The 23629-nt window shown below is 38.1% G+C and overlaps 1 protein-coding gene and 1 long non-coding RNA gene across 3 annotated transcripts; one reads left to right on the forward strand and one right to left on the reverse strand.

The window, feature by feature from the left end:
- Nucleotides 1-5742: 5742 nt before the first annotated feature.
- Nucleotides 5743-7076, forward strand: LOC149091490 (uncharacterized). 2 transcript variants are annotated; one of them, XR_016196786.1, is made up of 3 exons: nt 5743-6662; nt 6739-6907; nt 6980-7076. It is a non-coding gene; the product is annotated as an uncharacterized LOC149091490 (long non-coding RNA). The 2 variants fall into 2 exon arrangements; XR_016196785.1 differs by having other exon boundaries at nt 6739-7076.
- An 8359-nt stretch (nt 7077-15435) lies between these two features.
- Nucleotides 15436-17471, reverse strand: LOC108650291 (uncharacterized). Its single transcript, XM_018099409.3, has 2 exons — nt 17325-17471; nt 15436-17237 (listed from the first exon to the last, which is right to left on the reverse strand). The coding sequence occupies exons 1-2, from the start codon at nt 17329-17331 to the stop codon at nt 16585-16587; spliced, it is 660 nt and encodes a 219-aa protein (XP_017954898.1). The 5' UTR covers nt 17332-17471; the 3' UTR covers nt 15436-16584.
- Nucleotides 17472-23629: the final 6158 nt, after the last annotated feature.

Raw genomic sequence — 23629 nt, forward strand, 5'->3', positions numbered from 1 at the left:
AACCGAAAAAACAATGAAATAAATCTCTGGGGAACTACCTAGTTCCCTCGCTTCCTCCACTGCCATCTACTGCCATTAAAAGTGTCTTGTGTTTGTCTTTCAATAAATTTTAGACACTGCCTGAAAGCCAATTCAACACCCGAGCGCAAGTGTAATTAATATTTCAAAGCGCAACATTTATCAAACAAAAAAGAAAAAAAAAAAACTAACCAACATTTTCGAAAGTTTTTGGGGCCCCGGCTACAAACACAAAGCCAAGTAACAATTAATGGCACACTCCGAGGCCCCGACTGGAAAGCGACAACAAGCCAAGAAAACAATAAACTCCATTCCCAATTTTGGCGTTGGAAACTCTTGAACAAAATGCATGCATACATTTTATGTTTGCTGACCAAAATATTATTAAGGGCAGACAACAGACAGCGGACAGCAGACTACAGACAACAGACAACAGCCAACAGACAAAAAACAACAGGCAAAAGACAAAAGACGTCAGACAGTAGCCGAAACACGAATATATGATAGACTCCAACTCCAGCTGCCCACTCCTAAGAAAAACTAATATGTATCCGCCACAGTATCTATTGCTTACATAAAACATAAGAGAAGAGCGCATAACAGAATCTCACAAGTCGAAGAGTAGATGCTCTACTACTATTTATCTGTACTCTGTCATGTACAAATTCACTGTTAATTCACTGTTAGATTACTGTTAACAATAATGATAAGTGGAAGAAATTGTTATCTAGTTTTTGCATTGCACTAGGAGATCCCAAAAAGTTGATATAATCTCTATACAAGGCATTTTAAAAGCGATTTACCAAGTAAGGTATAGTAGAGATATATTAATACCACTTCAAGGATTTTGCATATATGTATATATATTAATTTAGTTAAATCATTAATAAAAAACTATCGAGAACAATTGATAAATTAATTGAAATAACTTTTAAGGAACTAAAATCTTCCCATTTAAAAAACGTTTTTCAATTATTTGTTACATAAACTATGAATTTTATTAAAAAATCCTCAATCAGTAGCTGATTGAAGTAGAAGAGCCTAATAAAATGTTTAATGATAAATAATAATAATAATAATAATGATAATAATAATAATAATAATAATAATAATAATAATAATAATAATAATAATAATAATAATAATAATAATAATAATAATAATAATAATAATAATTATAATTATAATAATAAATAATTGTATTTTTCAAAAATCCATTATTTATATATACCATCAATGAATGACAATTTATCTATCAACTATACATAAGACTGCATAGTGCTCTTTATACAATACATGAGGTATGTGCTTAACATGTCTCTTGACAAACTAAGGTGCCCTCTTGTAGGGTATTTAAACAACAAGCAAAGGGCTGGAACTGATAGTCAGCTTAAAGTGGCAACTGAGCAGTACGACTCTAAGAGGCGGGGCAGCTAAAGAGTAAAGCAGGGACGGTGCTGTGGTAGGGGCACGGCTCGACTTCGACGATGGCGACGGCGACGGCGACGGCCTGTCGAACCCGTTGAAGCCCAACTGTGATTTGTGTAGCAATCATAAATTGACCAAAAGGGTGAGGTTTGCTGGTCTGCTTGTTGTAGTTTTTACTGTAGTTGCTTCGCTATTAACTTCGCTTTCAAAATGATTTACGAGCTTGAACATATTTTAGTGGATACTCTACATTTGCCAATGATTGGGTTGCTAAGACTTAAGTGTGGCTGTAGCTTTAATTGGTTTAGGATGAATAAAAGGTAAAAAAAAAAGATATTAAGCAAACATTTTCGATTAAATTAAATTAAATTAAATTTGTAAACAAAAATTTTATGAATATTTAAGTCAATTATTATAATAATAAATTAGCATTTATTAATATATAGTCATATTTTTATATAATTTATAAATCTTTTAATTTTATATATATTCATAATAATATAAATTACCTTATATGAGCTTATTACTTATTTCCCTTTTGACTTACCCTTTTATCTCATATTTGTATATTAAATAATCATTTTGAGTCTATATAAAATACATTAAAAAAATCTAAATAAAATACATTAAAATATATATTAGAAATCTTCTAAAGATTTCATCATATTAAATTTCTAGTTTCAAATAACTTTGTTAATCTCAGTTCTTTGCTTTATTTATATATGTATACACAATCAGATTAATTTATGAATTGTTTTTTTTTTTTTTCAAAATCTCCGTCGTAGTCGCATGTTGAAATCATGAAATATATTTCATCAGCCCAAAAGTCTAGCTTGTGATTTCCATAAATATTTGGGCTTATCAAAATAAAAACAATCTATGAAAATGTTAAATACATTTCATCAGCTAATAACTTCGTGTTTTTCTATATTAGTATTATATTTGAATAAATTGTATTTTAGTCTATAGTCCCACTGCTTCAATCTTAAATAAATGGTTAGAATGCTAAAAACAATTTTCTCATAGTTTCAGTCAGATGGGACAATTTTTATTCAAAGTTTGTTTTGTTTGACGCCACAATGATTCATTCAAACTAGTTCAGAACTAGTTCCAGACTAGATTTGCATTTTGTTTAAGCCAGCATTTAAAATTTGATGTTTGTTTTATAGCTGCAATAAGCTGAATTAAAAACCAACAAAGTAAACTTCACATATCCATGTATACATATGTATATACATACATATATATTTATTTATATTTGTATGTATGTGTGTATGTGTATATATGTTTATACAATAACAACAGCAAATCAGTTTCATTATTGTCAGCTGGTCATTTGTCTACCTCTGTGTCTGCTTTATATTCCGTTTAGTCAGTCTCTCCGTCCGTCCGTTCTGTCTCTCTCTCTTGCTTCTCTCTCGCTCTCACTCCCTGTAGATATGTATATGTATATATGTCGTGTGGTACGTGGTACTCGTATATCTTTAATGGCATATTCATCAGTCACTCTTGATAAAATCGGTGTACACACACACACACACATACATACTCATATATACACACATATACACGCACACAGTTGGACACTATCTTTGGCGTCTGGGGCTTGAGTCCGTCTGCGGACGGAGTAAGTCGCACAGTCATTTAGTTAAGTGGCAGTTGATTGGAACCAGTCGCAGTCATCATCATCATCATCATCAGCAATACCATCGTCATCATCAGCGCTGTCATCATGATGTTCATTATGATTATTACGTACCCAAAGCCTATTTGAATTTTGTTGCTCTTGTCTTTCCTCGTCTTGTTTTCCTCTACAGATTTATTTTGTATTTTTTTTTATACTCTTCTCCTTGAGAGGTGTTGTAAGTTTATCGATGAGTATGTACCATAGAAATACATGATAGCTGTAAATAAATGATTAATATATACGATGTATATAATCCCTATGTATGTATGCCCTCAATTTTATGCCCGAATTTTTTTGACATAAATATATTCAATTACATGTCTTTCCTAGTGCATTTTGAATAATATATATTGTCTTCCATATAATATATAGACCTGAGTCGTTTCCACATTATAGATATTCAGCTTTTTTCCCTAAATTCCGTCGCATGTTTAAAGATTTTCATATTTTTGAAAAGATATGCCCATGAAACCCTATCCAAACCTCTTATATTGAATAACTCGAAATCTCATTGAATCAATCGCAGTCAATCCACATCAATAGAAGTGCAATATGCTTTTAATTCAGTTAATTTCTGAGCTGTTGCCTATATCTAACTAGAATTTCTTTCTAACTATCCTAAATATCGGGAAACCCGTAGTAAATCGGGCAAGTAACCAACCTATCTCCCCCAAAAGCAATCAGCATCCATCTGTGAGTGTATTTCGTCTTCGTCTAGCCCATTTCGCTCGGCTCTTTCATGTTTTTAATATCATCTCAGTCTCATTTGGGTACCGCTCTGAGGTTTTGTTCGCTGCATCGACTGTGCCTCCAGTCTATGTGTTTTTCTTTTGAGTCTTGAATCGCTGTCATTAATGAGTTACAGATATTACACTTTTATGGCTGGCAGACACGCTTATCCACTCTCCATTCTAATCGTGTTTGACTCTGACTCCGACTCCGACTCCGACTCTCTGTCTTGCCCTATCAACCACTTGGCCGGCTCCTCCAGTTTTACTGGCTACTGTTTGGTTAATGATGCCTTCTGCCTCGTCTGTTATTTTCCAATATTTTTCGTCTTTGTCTGCCCCTTTGTCTCGTCAACTCTTTTCTTTTTTATATGTTTTTTTTTTAGCTCTACAATCGATTTTGTGGCTACTGTTTTCTTTTTTTCTTTCCCTGCTCCTCTCGCTATCTCAGTTTATCTCTTTCTCTTTCGCTATGTAGAGCTCATCCAATTTGAAATTTCTTGTTGTTGTTTTATTGTGTTCGCCTTGAGCCACACGCTTGTCTTTCTAATAGGCTTCGGCTCTACGTCTTGCTCCGCCCGAGCTTTCTGGCTGATTGATTTTCAAGCTTTGGTATCTGGTTACGAGCAGTCTTGAGCAGTGTTCTAGTCTCTGCCGTCAGCTTGTGGCCGATTCCTTTAAATTACTTTAATTGATGGCAGCTAGCCGCAGCAGACTCGGCCGCAGACTCCGCATCTCAGACAGAATCTTCGGCTCAATGGCTGCCTTTCAACACAATCTGTCGTGCATCAGCTGAATGCTGAATGCTGGATCGATTCATCCATCCAACAGCCAGATCGACTTTGCTCTCGGGTCAGTCAGATCGTTTAGTAAATCTTGTCCAACTTGTTGACGGGCTCTGAATCGAGTTCTGATGCGCATTTCTGACTTGTGATTTGTGATTTGCAGCGCATGATTTGTCACGATCAAAGAAAAATATTATTAGCCATGGAAATGCTTGGAGAATCTAGAAATGGCGAGACTTAGCCAGAGGCTGAAGTGGTGAATTGCATCTGTTGGCAGATTAATATACATAGACACAGAAATTCTATATAGAAATATATTATTTTTATTAGGTGGAGAAACTTTACACTTATTGTAATATTATAGAAACAAGGGAAATAAAATATTTCTATAAATTAATTTATGTAAAAATTAAAGTTCATTTAATAGTAATATTTTTATATTCAAACTACCCCATTTTCAAATACAATATAATTAATTAATATATACAATTTTAAAAATTTAGAGAGAGGAGCTATTTAGCAAAAAAAGACTGTAACTATTTACAAATATTAAAATATTTTTAAATGCCGTGTAGAATATTGAATTTTGAGAGATACAGAACTCATAATACTAATGTTTGCATTTTGCAAAGAATTAATAGACAACTGATATTTGCTTTCTTTTTCTTTGTAATTTTTTTAGTATATAGCTACATATGCAAATAATTTATTTATTTAACACTACATGAAACAAAAATAATGTAAGAACAAAATTCTGAGAAAAATGTCTTTTCTAATGAAATACATATGATGTTAAAATAGAATTTGTAATACTATTTTTGTTTTGCAAACAATTAATGGACATGCAGTACTCTTTTTCTGCAAGTATAAATAAAGTTACAATTGAACCTAAAAATAAACTGCCTTATTGATTGATCTTATCGTAATATATTTAATTTCAATTACATATTTCTTTAATATTTCGAATATATTCAATTCAATGGAACTGAAATGTTTTGCCATAAGATTGATAATTTTCTTTAAGAGAACATAAAAAAAAGTCCAGCTAAAATATGTAGTTTAGAATGAGAACGAAGAGAAGACAAGATGTAGAAAGAGAGAGAGAGAGAGCGACCTGGAATATACAGCTAAACAGCCAAGATAAACTCTGGAATGTACAAGAATCTTCCAATCTCGCTTGATCCAGAAGTCGATAGGGCAAGAGCAAAAGTTAATGACAGCCCTGAGGGCGATCGGGGTGACAAATGAAAGGGATAAATGGGAACTGGAACTTAAACTCAAACTTGAATAGCTACTGGAAGTGTGTAAGCGTGGAAGTGTGGAAGTTGAGTTGAGATAGAAACATGTGCGAACTGTACCTGAAGACCTGGAGTGAGCCGCTATTGGCAAGGACAAAGCCAAGGGGAAGCCGGTGCGCATATTGAAACCGGAAATAGTCGGACCAAGTGCCAAGGCAACCGACTGACGCACTGACACACATTCGCCAACAAAGGACGCTCAACAATAAAGGAGTCGAATTCATAAAAAACAAACACACAAAAATGAAAAAAAAGAAATGAAATAAAAAATAAAAATTGAAGCGAAAGCGAATAAAAAGCTCAAATGAAATGCTTTGTCCAGGGCCTAACTAACCACCCTTAATGGCAGAAGGACATGCAGGACATGCTCCAGGCTGCCTGGCAACAGGCATCACGCTGACGTTGGCTGACGGCTGCTGCACACACAGACACAGGCAAAGGCACACACAAGCACACACACACGCACACAAAGGATACCGCATAAAATAGAGATCATAATAATGCGAAAACTTGAAACCAAGGATACCTGCCAGTTACCAACCTCTCTCTCTCTCTCTCTCTTTCTCGCTCACACAGTCCAGCTCTGTGTTACTCTCCTTTAAGCACAAGAGGAATGCGCAGGGAGATTGCATCATAAATTCTAAGAATATGAAGCCAAAAGTGAATCATACGATGGAGCACAAAACGAAAGAGATGGCCAAAGGGAGAGGAAGATAGAGTGAGGGAGAGAGAGAGAGCGAGTGAGCGAGTGGAAAAGGAGAATAAATAAAAATTAACTTATTTGCATATTTCAGTGAGCGGGCGAAAGGATACGCTGGACACACACACACTCGCACACACATGCACACACACACACACACAGGGATATGGGCCTGGACGAATATGTAGCTGAAATTAAATAAAAACCAAACTCACTCGCGCCAGGATGTGCGCAAGGATGTGCGTGCAGCGGCTTAACCAAGCGTATGAACATTGCAAAATCCTCGCACGCAATTCTTTTTTTTCTTTTTTTATATATATTTTTTTTTTGCGCAGGATGAGTTCGTAGCGCAACGTAACCCTCTGCACTAAGCGCAACTCTAGCTGCGTTGACTGGGCTAGCATAGTGAAATGAATGCGCTACTCGAGGATAGGCAGAGCTATTTTCAGTTAAATTAAATTTTTAATTTAAAAAAAAAAAATATAAAACAGTGAAATTCAGCTGAAACTGTGATATAATGTATTTAATAAATGTATATTAATTTGAATATAATTTTGTAAAGAGTATTATTAATATGAATTATTATGCCATATTAAATGCCAAAATAAATACTATATTGTTAGGCGAAAAAAATTATTACTTTTACCCTATTCAATGTTTATAAAACATATATATCAAGTATTTATAGATTTAAAGCTTTTAAAATTTTGTATAGTTTCATGATGAATTCAAATCTATTTTGCAACAAATTTACATTTAATAATTATTAGTTATTATTTTCGGTGATTAAAAATGTTTTTATAATGATAAAGAATACAAAAAATAATCAAAAGTTAGATTCATACTTTTTTTTTATTTTTTGTATTTATTATTATATTTAATATAATAAATATATTTTATATGCACTAATATGCTCAACTATAGGGTACTCTACTCTTCGCTGGCTGTTGCTGCTGTACGCTGGGTGTTGAGTGTTGGCTGTTGCCTGTTGGGTGTTGTATGTTGTGTGCTGTGCGCTGTGTGTTGGGTGTGTGTGGTGTTGGTTGCCTGAGCTGAGCTGAGCAGAAGCAAATAAAAACTGTGAGTGTGGTGGCGTGATTAAGTGATGGACGTGTATGGACACATGCAGCGTTATATTTAGCATACAAAAACCCGAACAGGCTCTGCCTCTCAGCTGCACACACACACACACGTACACAGTTACATATGCAAATACGTGAGTGTGTGCGTGTGTGCACTGCTGGCGGGTCCTTGCGCTTTTAATCATAAATAACAAAGGACACATGGCGCGTAGCTTCTCGTATAGCATTTAGCTTGCAGAGCAACCAAAGGGCTGGGCTGGGCTGAGAGTCAGGCCAGAAGCGAGCTTCATGTTGACCAAGGAAATGCGCCGTGTATATATATGTCTGTTGATAATCCTCCAACCACTGACCATCCACCCAACCGCTGTCGCCTCCCCCACATTCATTTCCGCCTCATGGACGCCAAACATGCCACTCGCTGCGATTCATAGGCTGACCTGGCCCCAGGACATGACCAGGCAGAGGCAGCGGCAGCGGCAGAGGCAGAGGCAGAGGCAATTCGGTTTTGTCCTGCCAGAGCTAAACAACTGCGCAGTAGCTGCCTCTCAGCATTTAGCTTTGGCTCCGGCTGCGGCCCCAGCTCCATCCGCTGTGCACTGTGTGCGGAATTTTGATATTAATAGCTTTGGACAGTTTTATAAACGCCTTTCGGGGTTAACATGCTCAAGTGGTATTCATATTTTCCACTGACCGACCTGTCACTATTGTGTGTGTCAGCAAACTGCGAATATAAAACCAGCGTCCACTGAAGCGACCAGCACTTGGTTTAGATTTACTTGCCATGGACATGGCCGCAGCTGTGGCTTGAGTTGACTGCACAATCGATTGATCTGCGGGCTTTAAAAGTGATCTACGGCAATGAGATCGTTCTAATTGAGAGAGAAGGGGAGAGGCAGAGGAAGGGTGGAGGGAAGGAGAGGCAGAAGAAAAGAATGAGAGAAAGAGATATAGAGCGAGAGATATAGATCTCGAGAGAAAGAGAGAGACAGAGAAGCTTACATCAATGATCGATCAATAAAATTAATGATCCTTTCAAGCAGAAATTCTGTTTGATATGTCTATAAGTTCAGTCGATCTTTGTATACAAATATAAAGATATTTAAAGTACTAGAAATACCCTGTCTTGGCAATTCCTATTCATAGTGATGTTTTATAAAATCTAGTATGATTTCTTGAACAAACAAGTCCTAGAACTAGGATACTGCAGATATAACAAAGTTTTTTTCTAATTAATAGCTCAAAATAATGATAATTATCATATATGGAAAGTAAATAATATATTCAACCATTTATTTAATAGAAGAAAATAAATATTTGCTGCTGCTGAATTTTCTAACAGAATTAGGCTATAAATTTATTTTGTATGCCTTAGTCAAAAATATATCAGTAAAGTTGTACCATTGATCTATATCTCTATTTATGTACATCTACATGAATACATTTAATCATAAATGAAAATACAAATTGGGGCAATAGAAAAATAGAGCTCGAGCTAATCGAAAAATGATTCAACAGCTCTAGACTTTTGATTATGATCGAAGCATGTCAATGCATAATTATGAATATTCTATCGAGTTTCTCGATATTTCGAAAGAACTTGGCACTATCTCTCATCTGGCATGTTCGGCTTAAGGAAGCTTTGCTTTGCCAGGCATTCGGGAACTGTACCCGCAGCATGGAAACGCTTGATTGAATTGAAACGCTGAATTACAATAGCAACAAAGCAGTGTTGACATGCACGATAAAATCGAAAGGTAGTAGTTGGTCCAAGGACGATCTTGGGGGTTGAACAACAACAGCAACAGCAACAGGACTTTCTGGAGGGTTGAACATTATTTGGAAAAGACATGAAAAAGACAAACGCAGTTTCCCGAATTGCGTCTCAGAAGTGAAACTCAAAGTGGTGTCTTTTGGCTTGGCTTTTCCTTGGGAAAAACTGCAAGCTTTACGGCCTAACGGTACAGTTCTGGAACGTAGCAGCAGCAGCAGCAGCAGGAGCACCAGTGGCCGTGGCAGCAACCACCCAGGGCAGGCCTCCTGGCTTTGCGTCCTGCGCAGCATAAATTACGCATTGCCCGTATATATGTTGGATTTTTTATGCCATTCGCTGGCTGCGACGCAGTTCGTGTTGTTACTTATGATTTATGCGTCGTGATGACACAGGACGAACAGGACTCGCGGCTGTACAGTTGCAGCCCGGCTCGATCCGCGCTGCCACAGCCCCGCCCCTCACCCGGCAATCGCTGTAAATTACACGCAAATTGCACGCAACACGCGAAGCCAGCAAAACTTTGCATGGTGAATATGACAGGCCGTCGTACACCCTACTCGGCTCAACTACACTGAGAACCCCCCCTTCCCTCTTGCCCCCCTCACACACACATGCACTACCGTCACATTAAGTCATGCGTCATCCTTGACGGGCGACACATGCGTGTAAGCCGCGACTATCGTTCCAGTGCAGAAGGCACTTTGAATATCTTTATGCATGCCATAAATACGTTCTTAAATGCTAATCCTTAAATGCGAGCAGCTCCTAGCCCGCTCAATCCTTCCCTCTGGCCATGACTCAGCCCTTGGAGTCGAGCTCGAGCTCCAGCTGCAGCCACTTATCTAGCTGGTCAGGCTCGCCCAATGTTGCGGTTGCGGCTCCTGCTCCGACTCCTGCTCCGTCTGCGGTCGCTAACGGTGCCCGCGGAGGTTCCGCTACGCTACTAGTGGCTAGGGTCAACAACAGCCTGATATGTAGTTAGATTAGCGATATAATCGCGTATAAAGCGACTTTTTAATTAACTATTCAACTATCTCAGTTTCTCTATTGTTACATTTTTAATTAAGTTGCCGGAAGGTTTTCGAAGAACTCATAGACATTTCAAGAATGAACTGTGAAAATATAATAAATAGGAATTATTATAGAAAATGAGCTTTTAATTGATAAGGAAAAAAATCCCAAACACATTTATTAAAACTTTAATGCAATATGAAGCACTTAGGAGGTTTTCATTAATATTAAGTCGAATTGAAAATATTCTAGGATGTATTGAAAATTCACTCGAACTGTCTGTCTCCCTCTCTCTTTCACGTATTATTTCATTTGTTGTTTCCCTATCCTCTTCCAATCTCAGCCTTTCTCTGGCCTCCACACTCTCTTGGCATTTTGCTCTCAATCCCATTCTAGCTCTTTCTCCTCTGTCTCTTTTTCTTCCAATCCCTGTCTTACTCTTTTCTTTCTCTCTCTCTCTCTCTCTCTCTCTCTCTCTGTCCTACTATCTCTACCCTTTTCTCCGTCGCAGCCCTTTTCTTATTTTTCTTCCTCTACTCAATAAGGTATTTCAGTCCATCCCAATTTGTATCCTTCCCACACTTTGACTCCTTTTTGCACTTTCAGGTGTTTGTCCTCGTAATTTCTGTTTTTTTGCTGCATTAAATGAAAACCATGGGCATTATATATACATACATATATTGTCTATAAGTATGCAGGTAAGTACACAGAGGGCCTATCTACATATATTTGCATTAATAACAATATTTATTCATTTGATGTCAAAGCCTTTGCTGGGCTTCCATTGGGCTTTAACTTTTGTTTCCAATCCATAATTTTAAATTTGTGAAAAGAATTCGGTATTCAATTCGTTTGGCTACTTTTTTTCTTCAATCTTAAATTTCAATATATTTCCCAGTTTTCCCGTTAGCAGCTGGTTGCCCATTTTTTTCGCCCATTGTTTTTGACATTTTTATGGCAGCAAAAATACCTGCAAAAAAAAAACGTTTTAACAAATATATATATTTTGCTTGCTGTGTGTGTGTGTAAGGATGTGTGCGTGTGTGAGAGTGTGGCACATGTGCGTGGCGGCGGATGGGCTGCTGTCCGCAGTTCACTTTTTAATCACTTTTCATGAGCTTTTAATTACAAGACCGTCCCCAGGAGCAGAAACCAACACAGAGAGAGAGAGAGAGAGAGAGAGAGAGAGTACGAGACGTGTATGCCCTTCTGGAAGTATGTCCAAAATTTATGAAAAACCAAACGCATAAAATGCTTAACAAGCTTTTCGCAAAAAACGGAAGAAGCGTTCCGAAAGTCTGCCTGGCAAATACCCTGTAAAATGTCACAAATTCAAGATGTATGAAAATTCAATTAAAAGTTGAGGAACTGTATTTTATTTTGTAGTTGAGAAATATTTAAATACAAAATATTATTACTTTTTGAAATACATTTTATTTTATTATTTTTTTGTAAGTTATTTATTAATTTATAAAATTATAAAAATTAATACATATATACATTTTTTTAAAGAATAATATCTTTGCATTTGTATTCATAATAATAGTAAAACGAATAAAAATTTGTATATCCTATTCATGGATAATTATAAGGAAAATATATAAAAGGACATATATGTACATACATATGTATGTATATATATTTGTATATTTGAATTCTCCGTCTCATTTCCGTAATAATAATGTGTGAAAGGATATTAATTATGAAACAAGCAAGCGGCAGGAAGTGCTGGCAATAAAAACAGCAAGCGACAGCCAACACCATGCGTGACCAACAACAGCAACAATACCAATACTCATTACAACAACAACAGCAACAACAGTCACAATAACAACAATAACAACAACTGGCAAAGAACAGAACCAATTTTGTATATATATTGTATTTTATGCCAGTGGCCACATGGCCTCTGCCACCCAACGGGGCCATTGGGCGCGTGGGTCGTGGGGCCGTGGGGGGCGTGGCCAGCGTGTATGGCACAACGGAAACGGCAGCAACATGTGCAACATGTCGAACGGAAGTGTCGGCCATATTACATACACACACACACACACTCACACACGTAAATAGGCTCACGTCTGTCAGAGGACGAGAAGGAGAGTCATTAGGAGCTGGGCCAAGTAGATTTTTATGTAATGTTGCTTGGTTATTGCTTTCATACATTTATTTTATTTCATTTAACACACACCCACACACACACACGCACACACACGCATACACACACTGCCACCCACACACGCGCAAACACAACAAATTTCATATTTTAACTGCTCAGTTTTATTACAAAAAAGTGTAGGGTATGCGAAGTACATCAGCTTGCCTCAGGACATGTGTACAACACCTAAAATAAAAAGGAAAGCCCATGAGTATAATTCGAATATCATATGTGAAACAAACTGGCAACGAAACACAATGGCAGAGAGAACAGAGAAACAACTGGAATTAAACGCAACAGCTTATTAAATTATAATACAAGCTAAGCTAATCAATCAGTCATTCTATTGCCATCCCATTCCATTTAATAATTGGAACAAGTGGAATTGAAATGGTGTATATAAAGAGTAAACTGAGGCGCAGGTTTCGCTTTGGAACAAACGGAATCAAAGCCAGAGCTATAATTGGATAGCATTGCTACCGAATTCAATAATGGTCACTTACTCTAACTAAGACTCACACAATCTCAGCCTGAAACAAATGGAATAGCAATGAAATTTACAGCTATTGTACTTATAGAATTTCTATAAATTTCAAACAAATGAAAGAGAGAAACAACATTTGTGCTGTAAATCTTCATATAAAACAGGTTACGAGGAACAAGTGGAATCTAAACGGAATTTCTAGAAATATTCAGCTAAACAATTAATGCGTTGACAATTGGGAATAATTTGTGTGTTTAGGCATGGTAAGGTATTCGCAATTCGCATTCCTTATGGAATCAATGAAACGTTCTGGGAGTGGGGCAGCAGGAGCAGCAGCAGGACCTCGACCTGCAACAGGATCAGCAAAAGGGAGCAACTCGCCTGTCAATGACAGCGTCGACGTTGACGTTGACGTTAATGTCGTCCATCAGACGACTCACCGACTGTGTGCGTGTCCGTGTGTGTGTGTGTGTGTGTGCGTCAGTCGGTTGAGCACGTTGCCGCTTCACGTGACACTGACAAGGATGCCAAGGATGCCAGGGATGCCAGCAGCACTGCAGAACCTGAAACAGGACCTGCCCATGGCCCATGTTCATTCGCCCACGTTGCGGCTGCCTTCTGCGTGTAATTGCCGTTGTAATGTCGCCCGAACGCGAATATAATTGCTAAAATGTTGCCGACTAACGGACGGACAGACGGACGGACAGACGGACGGACAGACGGACGGACAGATGGACTGATGGGCAGACAAACAGACAGGACAAACGTTGGGAATGGCCAGTCGACAGTTGAGAGTCGAGCCGTCCACACAGACGACACTTTTCCATTTGAATTTAATTTTAATTTACGCCCAACGGCCGTTTTTTGGTACCCCGGAAATTGGCAATGGGCCCCGGCTGAACTGCACGAACATTCCGTGCATACCCCACCAGCCAGCCAGGTCACGACAGATAGAGCCGGAGAGAGAGAGAGGGAGAGAGACAGAGGGAGGAGTCCTCGACCTGCCTGCCTGCACAAATTCGAGAGCTCTGTCCGCACCGTTGAGTTAATGAGAGAACCGCCGGCAGACATTCGGTTGAAATTGTAAAAGAAAGTCTAATTGAAGCAGATTCCCCCGTAGCTCTACGTAGCGCCCCAGCTTCCAATTAGTCGATCAAATTCCCAACTACCAAAATTAAAAACCAGTTGAACAACTTGACTCAACTACCAACGGAATACCATCCTAACATACAGACTATCCCTAATACAAAAAATTGAATCAAAATTAATTAAAATAGTATCCATATAAAAAGTTCAACTATTTTTTGAGCTAAGTTTAAAATGGAATACCCCTACTCAAACAGAGATGAAACCCATTTAAATAATAACTACTTAAAAGTTGAGGTGTTATGTGAGCTTCAAATGGAAAACCCTCATTTATATGTGGACTATTCCTAATAAAGCAATAGCTAGCGAACTGAACTCAACTCGAAATGCAGAGCCCCTACTCATAGAGAGTATACATATCTACAATTATATAATAACCATTTAAAAGTTGAGCTGAACTTCAAATGGAATACCCTCATTTAAATAGTGACTAGCCGCGATACAGTCAAAAAATGTCTCTCAACTTGAAATGAGCTACCCTCATTAATGAATCAGAAAAATAAATAAATTTAAAATACTTTCACACATTTCAGGGCATCCTAACATGGAATGGCCTTAGTCGTATAGAAACTAACTCATATGAAATAAAAACTATAAACAGAAATATAGTGCAACTTTTCCACTTAGCTTAAAATGGACTACCCTCATTTAAATAGAGATCGCTTCCAATTAAGAAACAACTACGAAATTGAGCTCAGCTTAAGATTTGAATACCCTCATTTAAGTAGAAGAATAGCTCTAATCAAAAACCACTTTCCTCACAATTTTCCACGCTGTCACAAATTAGCTCGTTGCTTCTGCATAGCCCACATACCCTTTAGTTCACCTCATGTATAATCAGTTCTTAGGCTTTCGTAGTTTTCCGCTGTCCCTAAAAAGTCGTGCACATTTTAACGCCGACTCATCCATTTGGTAATCACAATTAACAGAGAAATAAAATTAGAAATGATTTAACAGCTGAAAATGAGCAGTAATATGATGGAAATCTATATACCCTACCTTTCTTATATTTAAAGTGTTTTTTCAAAAGCTCTTAAAGTAGACATGTATCAGCGCAAGACTATATTCTTCTTCTTATACAAACCCCAAATCGTAATGCACTTTCCTTTGTGTCTCATTCTTAAACATTTCACACGCTCTCCTTGGCAATCTTTTGTCATATCTTTCTATAGCTGTAAACTGAGTTTACTCCCTTTTTGAAAAGACTTTGTTTTTTTTTTGTTTTTTTTGGTTGCTTGGTGTCTCATCCCCAACCGGAATACCCCTGACACCGCTTGCTGAAAGGGTATTCAACTGTCTCAAAAGTGCACGAAGAGACACCTCTGTAAGTCTCGGCCAGAGAATCCATCAATTTATTCATGTATTCATGCAGAGATGAGGAAAATTTGTTTTCAAATTTGATAAAACTGTTAACCACGCTATGTTAATTTCATTAGCGTGTCTCTCAGCGTTTCTTGTTTTAGTGACCGGCTTTTATATTTAACATATTAATTGCGCTAATTAGCTGTCCACTTAGCGTATATTTATCGGATTTCCAGACTCGACTTGGATTTGAGCTTGGGCCTGGGATTGTCTGACGGACAGACAGACGGAATGATAAACAAACAGATCCCATGAGCTGACGTCATTCGCCTTTGATCAGCGATGTCGCCACAATAATAAATCAATTTTAATTAATTTAGGCGACAGTTTTTTACTTTTTTCATTTCTTATTTTTGCCAAAATTTTAGGCGATGATGCATATTGTTTTTATTTACTCTGCAAACTACAGATATTGGGAGTCTGATTCAATTATAAGTGTAAAATTTTATGCACATTATTTATAGAGGAAATATGTAACAATAATTAAAGTATAATAAATTGAATAATCAAAGTATAATCAAATGGAATATTATTACAAATATTATTATTTTTATATGAGCTACGTCAATAATTTTTCAGGCTACCCGCGTAGCATTTGCTTTATAGCAATACGCTTACACAATGTATACAAATATGCGTATATAGATATATAATTCTTGTTGTATATTTAGATATAATTGATATTCAAAAAATATTATAAATACAAATGTTGTTTAAGTCAGTCAAATTATTACTACATACTATTTAGCCCTTATAAATTTGCCATAGTCATAGTCAGATACAAAAAACCCACCCCTAAAACAGAGAGATTCCTATATAAATTCTCGTTTGCATACATACACCATTCAGATATACGCATACAAAAAATATGCATATAAAAATAAATAAAATGTTAGTAGTGGAATATATGTAAATCAATCAATGCTAAACTAGTTAATTAAGTTAAATAGATGCGGATTAGTACGTTTGACTTTATTGCCAAGGTAGCGCCTCATCAGTTCATTCCGCTCTTGCAGCAGGGTGTTCCGTTGTCGCTGTATTTCATTCGCCTCCTCCAGGGTGATTCGTATGGCGCGCAGCTCCTCCACGCGCTCAGCCTCCAGAGCTTGCACTATCCTCGTGCTCTCCATATCGATATCTGGCTGCTCCTCTTTGATGCGACTAGAGACCAACTCCTCGAAGTTGGGCTCATCCAGCAGTATCTCAGATGGGCTGACTTCAGGCTCCTCTGTTTTGATCTCAAAGACCTGCTGGCTCTCTTCCTCCTCGGGCGGCTCTTTGTATGTAATCGTTATGTTACGCGTTTCGGGCAACGTACCTGAGAAGATCTCGTCCATGGCGTCAAAGTACTCCCAGCTCGGATCATCGTCTTTCCTCAGACGCTTGATGTTGAAGTAGGTGCGGCTCATGTTGCGAAACTTGCGATCCAGCATTATGTAGCTGGCCTTAAAGCCATGCTGCTCAAACTCTCTCACAACATGCTGCCAGATCTCTGCTCGTTTTTTGTGCCGCTCTCGGAACTCTCGCTTGTACTTCAGATAGAGGTGCAGCAACAACTTCGTTTCCTTTTTCGACCATTTGCCTGTCGAGAGGAGAAGAGTGAGTGAGATAGGACGCGATTCAGTATTACACATAAATATTTATGCACATTTCTTTCTTTTAAACTCACGCGTCATATTTATGCAGTCAAAATAAAATCCGAAGAGAACAAGAGAAACGCAAACGCGAAAGCGCAATGTTGATCAAGCAACAGCTGACTTCTGGCATTCGAATGAATGATAAATATCGATGCAAAGCTGAGAGCAAAGAAATACATATATATCGATACCAAATATACCGATAGTCGCATTAGGGTTGATTTCTGCTGTTTCTGCACAGTGACTCAATCAGTGAGAAGAGAAAACCATGTTTAAAAGCAGTGTTGCGGTCGCATCCCCTAAAATGAATTTATTTATTTTATAAAAACCATTAAACTTTAAAAGGAACTTAAATTAGGAAAATAATAAATAAAACCTATTGAGCATATATAAATAAGTATATCAGAATATACAAGAATTAAAAAACCGGTTTTCAATAAAAATAATAAAATTAGCTTTATAAATGTAGTTGTAACTGGTTGAAAAAGCTTTAGCACTTCATTTTATTTTATTTTATTTCACTTATTTGTTATTATTTATTATTTGTTATCTATTGTTAATTAATTATTATTTATTTTTTATTGTTTATGATTTATTATTTATTGTGTTTTGTTTATTATTTAATAATACTTATTATTTATACCAACATTAATATTATTTTCTTTTTTTTTTTTGTTGCCCAAAAGTTGGATTTAGCTGGTGATTAAAATAAATTGTGAACCACTGTAAATTGCCTAAGCATTGGCATTTTTATTTGCGATGTGATACTGAGATATGTAGGTATGTATGTAGGCATGTATGCATGTATGTTGTGTAGCACGCACACAAATAAACTAATTGATGATGTGATGTGTATACATTCTCATACTGTCATACTGTTCTACTGTTATAATTTTGCCACGATCATTGCCTGCGCCTCGCACAGTTTCGCTCTCCGTGTGACATTGTTGGTGTAGTTTTTAGTTTGCTTGGCATACATACATGTATGTATGTACATACATATGTATGTATGTATATTTTGTATGTTGAGCTGCTCACACACACACACGAGTCGAAACTGTTAATTTTTTGTTGTTTTGTTGGCTATCTACTTTTGCTCCTTAAATCGTAGCGCTGTGTGTTTTACGAATCCCTTTTGCCTTGCATTCCTCTAGCAAACTCTGGCCATGTTTGCGGTTTCCTTCGGCGCAGCGCCTCCTCGCCGTCTGGAGGCAGCGCGTACTGCTCGTTCTCGAACTGCGCGAGTTTCTGCAGCCGCCAGCTCATGCGCTGCTCCAGTTCCTCGTGGCTCAGCGTTGTGCTGCGACTCGTCGAGGGCCTTGCATCGCTCTCAGACATGTCTGGAGCGGATTCTGCCAACAGATACTCGCTCGATCGTGAACTGCTGATCGGTGGATGATAGCCGTCGGATATATTTGCAGGATGCACCACGTCACTCGACTGACTGGGTTGCTCAGACAAATGCTGTTCCGAGTCCTCTCTCAGCTGTTGATGGTTTCGCTCATCGTCACACTTGTTTTCAGGCAAATCCAGATGCACATCGTCGCTCGACTGTGGAGCGTCGAGCAGTAAATCATCTGAGGGCTTGTATTGATGAAGTTCCTCAGGCAAGTGCTCCTCCGAATCCGCTCTCGGCTGTGGATCATTTCTCCCAGCATCGCCTGCATCAGTTTGTCGGAAGAGCTCCTCAATAAAATCTTTGCCTGGCTGCTCTTGCATCTGGGCATCCCCTCCGCCCGTCTCCTGCTTGCTCTGTCCTGGCCAATCCTCGCCTGGCTGCTGTTTATGCAATCCATCGCCTCCACCCATCTCCCGCTCATGTGGCTCCGACTGCTGCTCCATTTGCAGTACCTCTCCGACGAATTTAGCGCCAGCCGTCCTCAACAAGGAGTCGACCACATCCTGCTCCACCATCTTCGTTACGACATTTATCTTCATCTGCTCCCTCTCCTTCTGTTTCAGCATGTTGACCACATGCGACGCCGCCTTGCACTGAATCAGACTAGAAATGCGATCTACCATTTTGCTTCTGATGAACTCAATATCTAGCATATCTCCATATATTTTCCTAGTAATATAATAAATTTTCTCTATATGCTTGTGCCTGTTTCGTTTGAATGGATTTTTGTTGAATGCCAACAAACATGCTTTCGGTGCGCCTCCTGCTTAGTTCTTTCTATAAGGCTACTGTGTTTCCCTAAAAAATTCTATCAACTCGAGCACTCGAACACCCTCCACATCATAATACATACATACGTACATATCTCATTCTATTATAAATTAAATTCCAGCTAAAGGCTTGATATATTTTCTAATTGCAAGCCAAATTAACTAAATTACTCAATCAGCAGTTCATCGGCTTGCGCATTGGAGTCTGTGTTGGAGCCAACGGCTGCAGCTGCTCCACCTGCTTCAACAGCTCTCGAAATGCCAAGGTTCGTTTTTCTACGTTTTGTTGCTTCTTGTCGTATTGGCCAACCGTGAGCAATTTACAGTTAAAGCTAACTAACTGAAAAATATCAAAAGTTAAGCAAACAAACTTTGTCTGGACTTGGAGTCGCTGTTGCAGATGGAGTTGCAGTTGCTGCTGGGAGCTGCCGGTCCAAGGGGTGCGGGGAGGGGTTTGGCACCTGGTTAATGCTTTGCTAGCTGTTTGTTTGCTTGTTTGCTTTTTGGGCTCGTTTCTGTCGCATAGACAGGCCTCTGTCTATCCCTCTCTCTCTCTCTCTCGCTTGCTGTGCTTTGGTTTTAGTTGGGCAATGGGCAGCACACCCATATTTCGTAGAAGACAAAAAAAATATATATATATATGTATATAAATTTGGGTGCGTTAGTCAAACACTGATAAAATCATAAGCCAAAGATGAGAGACAGCACACACCAACACACACACACACACACACACACACACACACACACACTATTCGGCTCGTACGTGTCTCTTTTGGCCCAGACATTAGGACAAAGCCGTCTCAGATATATTAGGCCAATTATGTTGCACAAAGACAACAAGTGAGAACAGTGCAATCGAGTGTTATTGACTGTCTAATACCCGAAGTCAATATAGAAAATAATTAAATCGATTCAATATGGATAAAACTTTATACACTATATCTATAGAGGAGATTACGAATGAACTACTGTATGAAAAGCTTGAACCTACATATGTAGCTGTACCAGAAAGGAGAGTATATATAGTTTTTATTGAGATATAAAGATTACCCAATTTAAGACTATTATAGTGCATATATTTATGTATATGTATTTATGTATATATATAGATCAGATTTCACAGCAGCAACTTATTATTATTATTGAGAGATTTTATTGGAATCTTGGAATCGTATCTCTTAATTATTCTGTAAATATGTATATATATTTTCCAACCATTTCTCAACCACCTAATCTTATATATAAAAAATGCATATATGTTGCTTTAAGAATCTACGCTTCAAATATCTCTTAAAACTATATAAAATTGAGTACTATTTTCCCCACCCACATGCATTCAAAAGTTCCTCCACTCAATCACATCTATCAAACGGCAGCTAAGAGTACGCTCTGTCTATAAACTACATTCAATTAAAACCAATATACCTTTTTTACCTGCGCGTCGCGCAGTATACGGAAAACACATTTACATGTTCTGTCAAGTGCCACGCCCGCCAGCCCCTGCCATTGCCGTCGCCCTCGCCCATAGACCATATCGCGATCCATGGCCCCGTTGAAACGTGCAACCGCATAAACGTGAACGCATTCAACCCGACAAGAGCTGAGCCCAGTTTCCTAGGGTGTTGCTGCCTCTGCTTCACCTTAGTTTTCCCTTACCTTGCGCTCTTTGTCATTATTATCGCACACTTTCCTATGCGTATCTCCCTTCGTGTATTATCTATTCTCTACCATCGTATTTTGCTCCTTTGCTTTGAGTTTAGTTTTCTTTACAATTTTCTGTCGTCTCGACGTAATTAATTTCGAACATTTGAATTCGAGATATTTGGCGATAGCAACGTCTATAATGAATTTTCCGTATCCCTTGACACGTACAGCACACCTGTCAATGGGTCCTCAGACGAGAGGATCTAGATGCCGTTGTCTTCTTTTATGGGTCAATGAGTTCGACTTGCTGATAATTAGGCTTAGCATATGGACAGGTAACACGGCCCAACAAATCCCTCAGGTGCTTGCATATAATCTGATATTTAAATCGGAATACCTTAAGAATAGTTTGAAAATATTTACATGATGTGTGTGTGTGTTTCTGTGCGTTGAGTGATTGAGCAATTGAGTGAGAGATGATAGATGGCACAGTTCAAAGTGTGAAGAAAGAGATAATTGAGATTCTGCAGTGGCTCTTTTCTGAAGTATATTCAATCGTAACATCAGGATAAGTATGACTTAAATTAATAATATTATAGTTTAAATATGAAAATCTAAGACGTTGCTTATACTCGAATTGCTTTAAATTCACATTTTTTATGCGTATTGAATGAACTTTATTTAATAGACCTATTTAATCAATATTTTTCTAGAACTCCGCATTTATTTAGCTTAGCATTTGGTAATTTCAATTTTTTTTTCTCAGTTTGCTACCCTGTTCTATAGAATTGATAAATGCGTGCTATAAACCGGGCTGAAATGCTCGAAATTTATCAAGACTTGAGGTGGGGGAGGCAAATCGCAGGGACTGGGAAGCATCATTTGCAGTGTGGAGTGGAAATAGAAAATGACTTTCGACACGGTTATCAATAACCGGCTATCGATATTTTATGAAAATTGATACGGCACACACACAGAGACTCGATTCCAGTCAGCCCAAATAAATAAATATATAAATAATAATGGGTATTATTATTACAGTTTACATTCAGGCCAAATAGTTTTTTTTCTCTCCCTCTCTCTCTCCCTCTCTGTCTTTTTGTCCTGCTCGCAGTCCTTTGGCGATGCCACTCATAAGCGCACTAATCCGTCAAAATTTATTGTCCAACAAAGAGGGAGAGAGAAAGAGAGGGAGATAGATGAGGAGAGCGCCGAAGATGAGCAGCAGCAGCAGCATGGGGCGTGTGTGGGCGTGGCGGGCGCCTTCGTCCTGGCAATTGATAACGTGCGTGTGAAATTTATCAAATAAATTGAGGCCATAAATGTCAAAGCTGCGCATGATTCATAGACCCAGTTGTGGCTCACGCTCACCCGAAAGCGAATGTGAGCGATGCTGCTTATTAGACAGCTTCCGTTTGCCAATCAAGTGGGCCACCCGCAGATCTGCCCACCCTCGCGCTAACTCCGTTCACTCCCACCGACTCCTGCCTCGAGCCATAAGTCAATTTCGCCTGTCCTGACAAATTTCCCGGTCAAATTTCGCGAGTGTTTGCAATTTATTAAAAAGCCATCAGAAATTAAGCTTCAACATTTCACATGTCTGTGCTGCATTATAAATGAGATGAGCTGGCGATACCCTGTAGATGGATAGATATGACCTTTGGGGCTTTCAACTAACTTTGTGGCAGTTAAAAAAAGTTCTCTCTTTCGAATATGGGAGGGAAATAGGGGGAGTAGACCTGAGTGTAAGTGCGAGGGATACATTTATGTACAATCGAGTACAATACGCATTTAGTTACCCTGAAATGATTTGTGCTTGCGATACCCTGTAAGTATAAGAGATGTGCCTATTGGTTAACAATTAGTATACAGTATGCAAATGAATCTTACATATACACAAACCCCAATGTACATACATGGAAATTATCTATGAACAAGATGAGATTTGAAAGAGAGTGTTAAGGAGAGGAAGAGAAAAGATGATAGAACTTTATTTGGCTTGAATTTGGCTATGCCAAATTAAGTGGAATGAACATATAAAATATACCATGTTCTAAATAAAATTTAACGATTAAATAGAGTTTTGAAAATCCATATAATCACTGACATTATCAAAGAGAGAGGCACTAAAACAGAGAGTCTTATGAAATACATATCTAATATATGTATGTATATGCTTAGAGAAAGAGAGAGAACAAAATCTCTATTCGATGTACATACATATATTGTAATCGACTACACCTGAGAAACTCAATAATAAGCATAGGTATCAAGAAAATACTCAACAAAACGAAAGGCTCCATTCTTTCGGAATCCAGAGTATCCCTGACTCAGTGCTCACCAGAATATTTGATCTTTGCTGCATACAATCAGAAAGCGTGGGGAAAAGGTATAGACTACCTCTGTACGAATACCCAATCTGAATTTCCATTTCAATTTCCATTTCGGGCTGGGGCTGGGGCTAGGGTCGGCGGGGCTCGCGAGGCTCAGCACAGCGTGTCTATCATTATTTTCTGAATTC

Source organism: Drosophila navojoa, chromosome 4 (assembly GCF_054131105.1).
Source record: "Drosophila navojoa isolate 15081-1374.11 chromosome 4, UAZ_NAV_1.0, whole genome shotgun sequence".
NCBI classification, from domain to species: domain Eukaryota; kingdom Metazoa; phylum Arthropoda; class Insecta; order Diptera; family Drosophilidae; genus Drosophila; species Drosophila navojoa.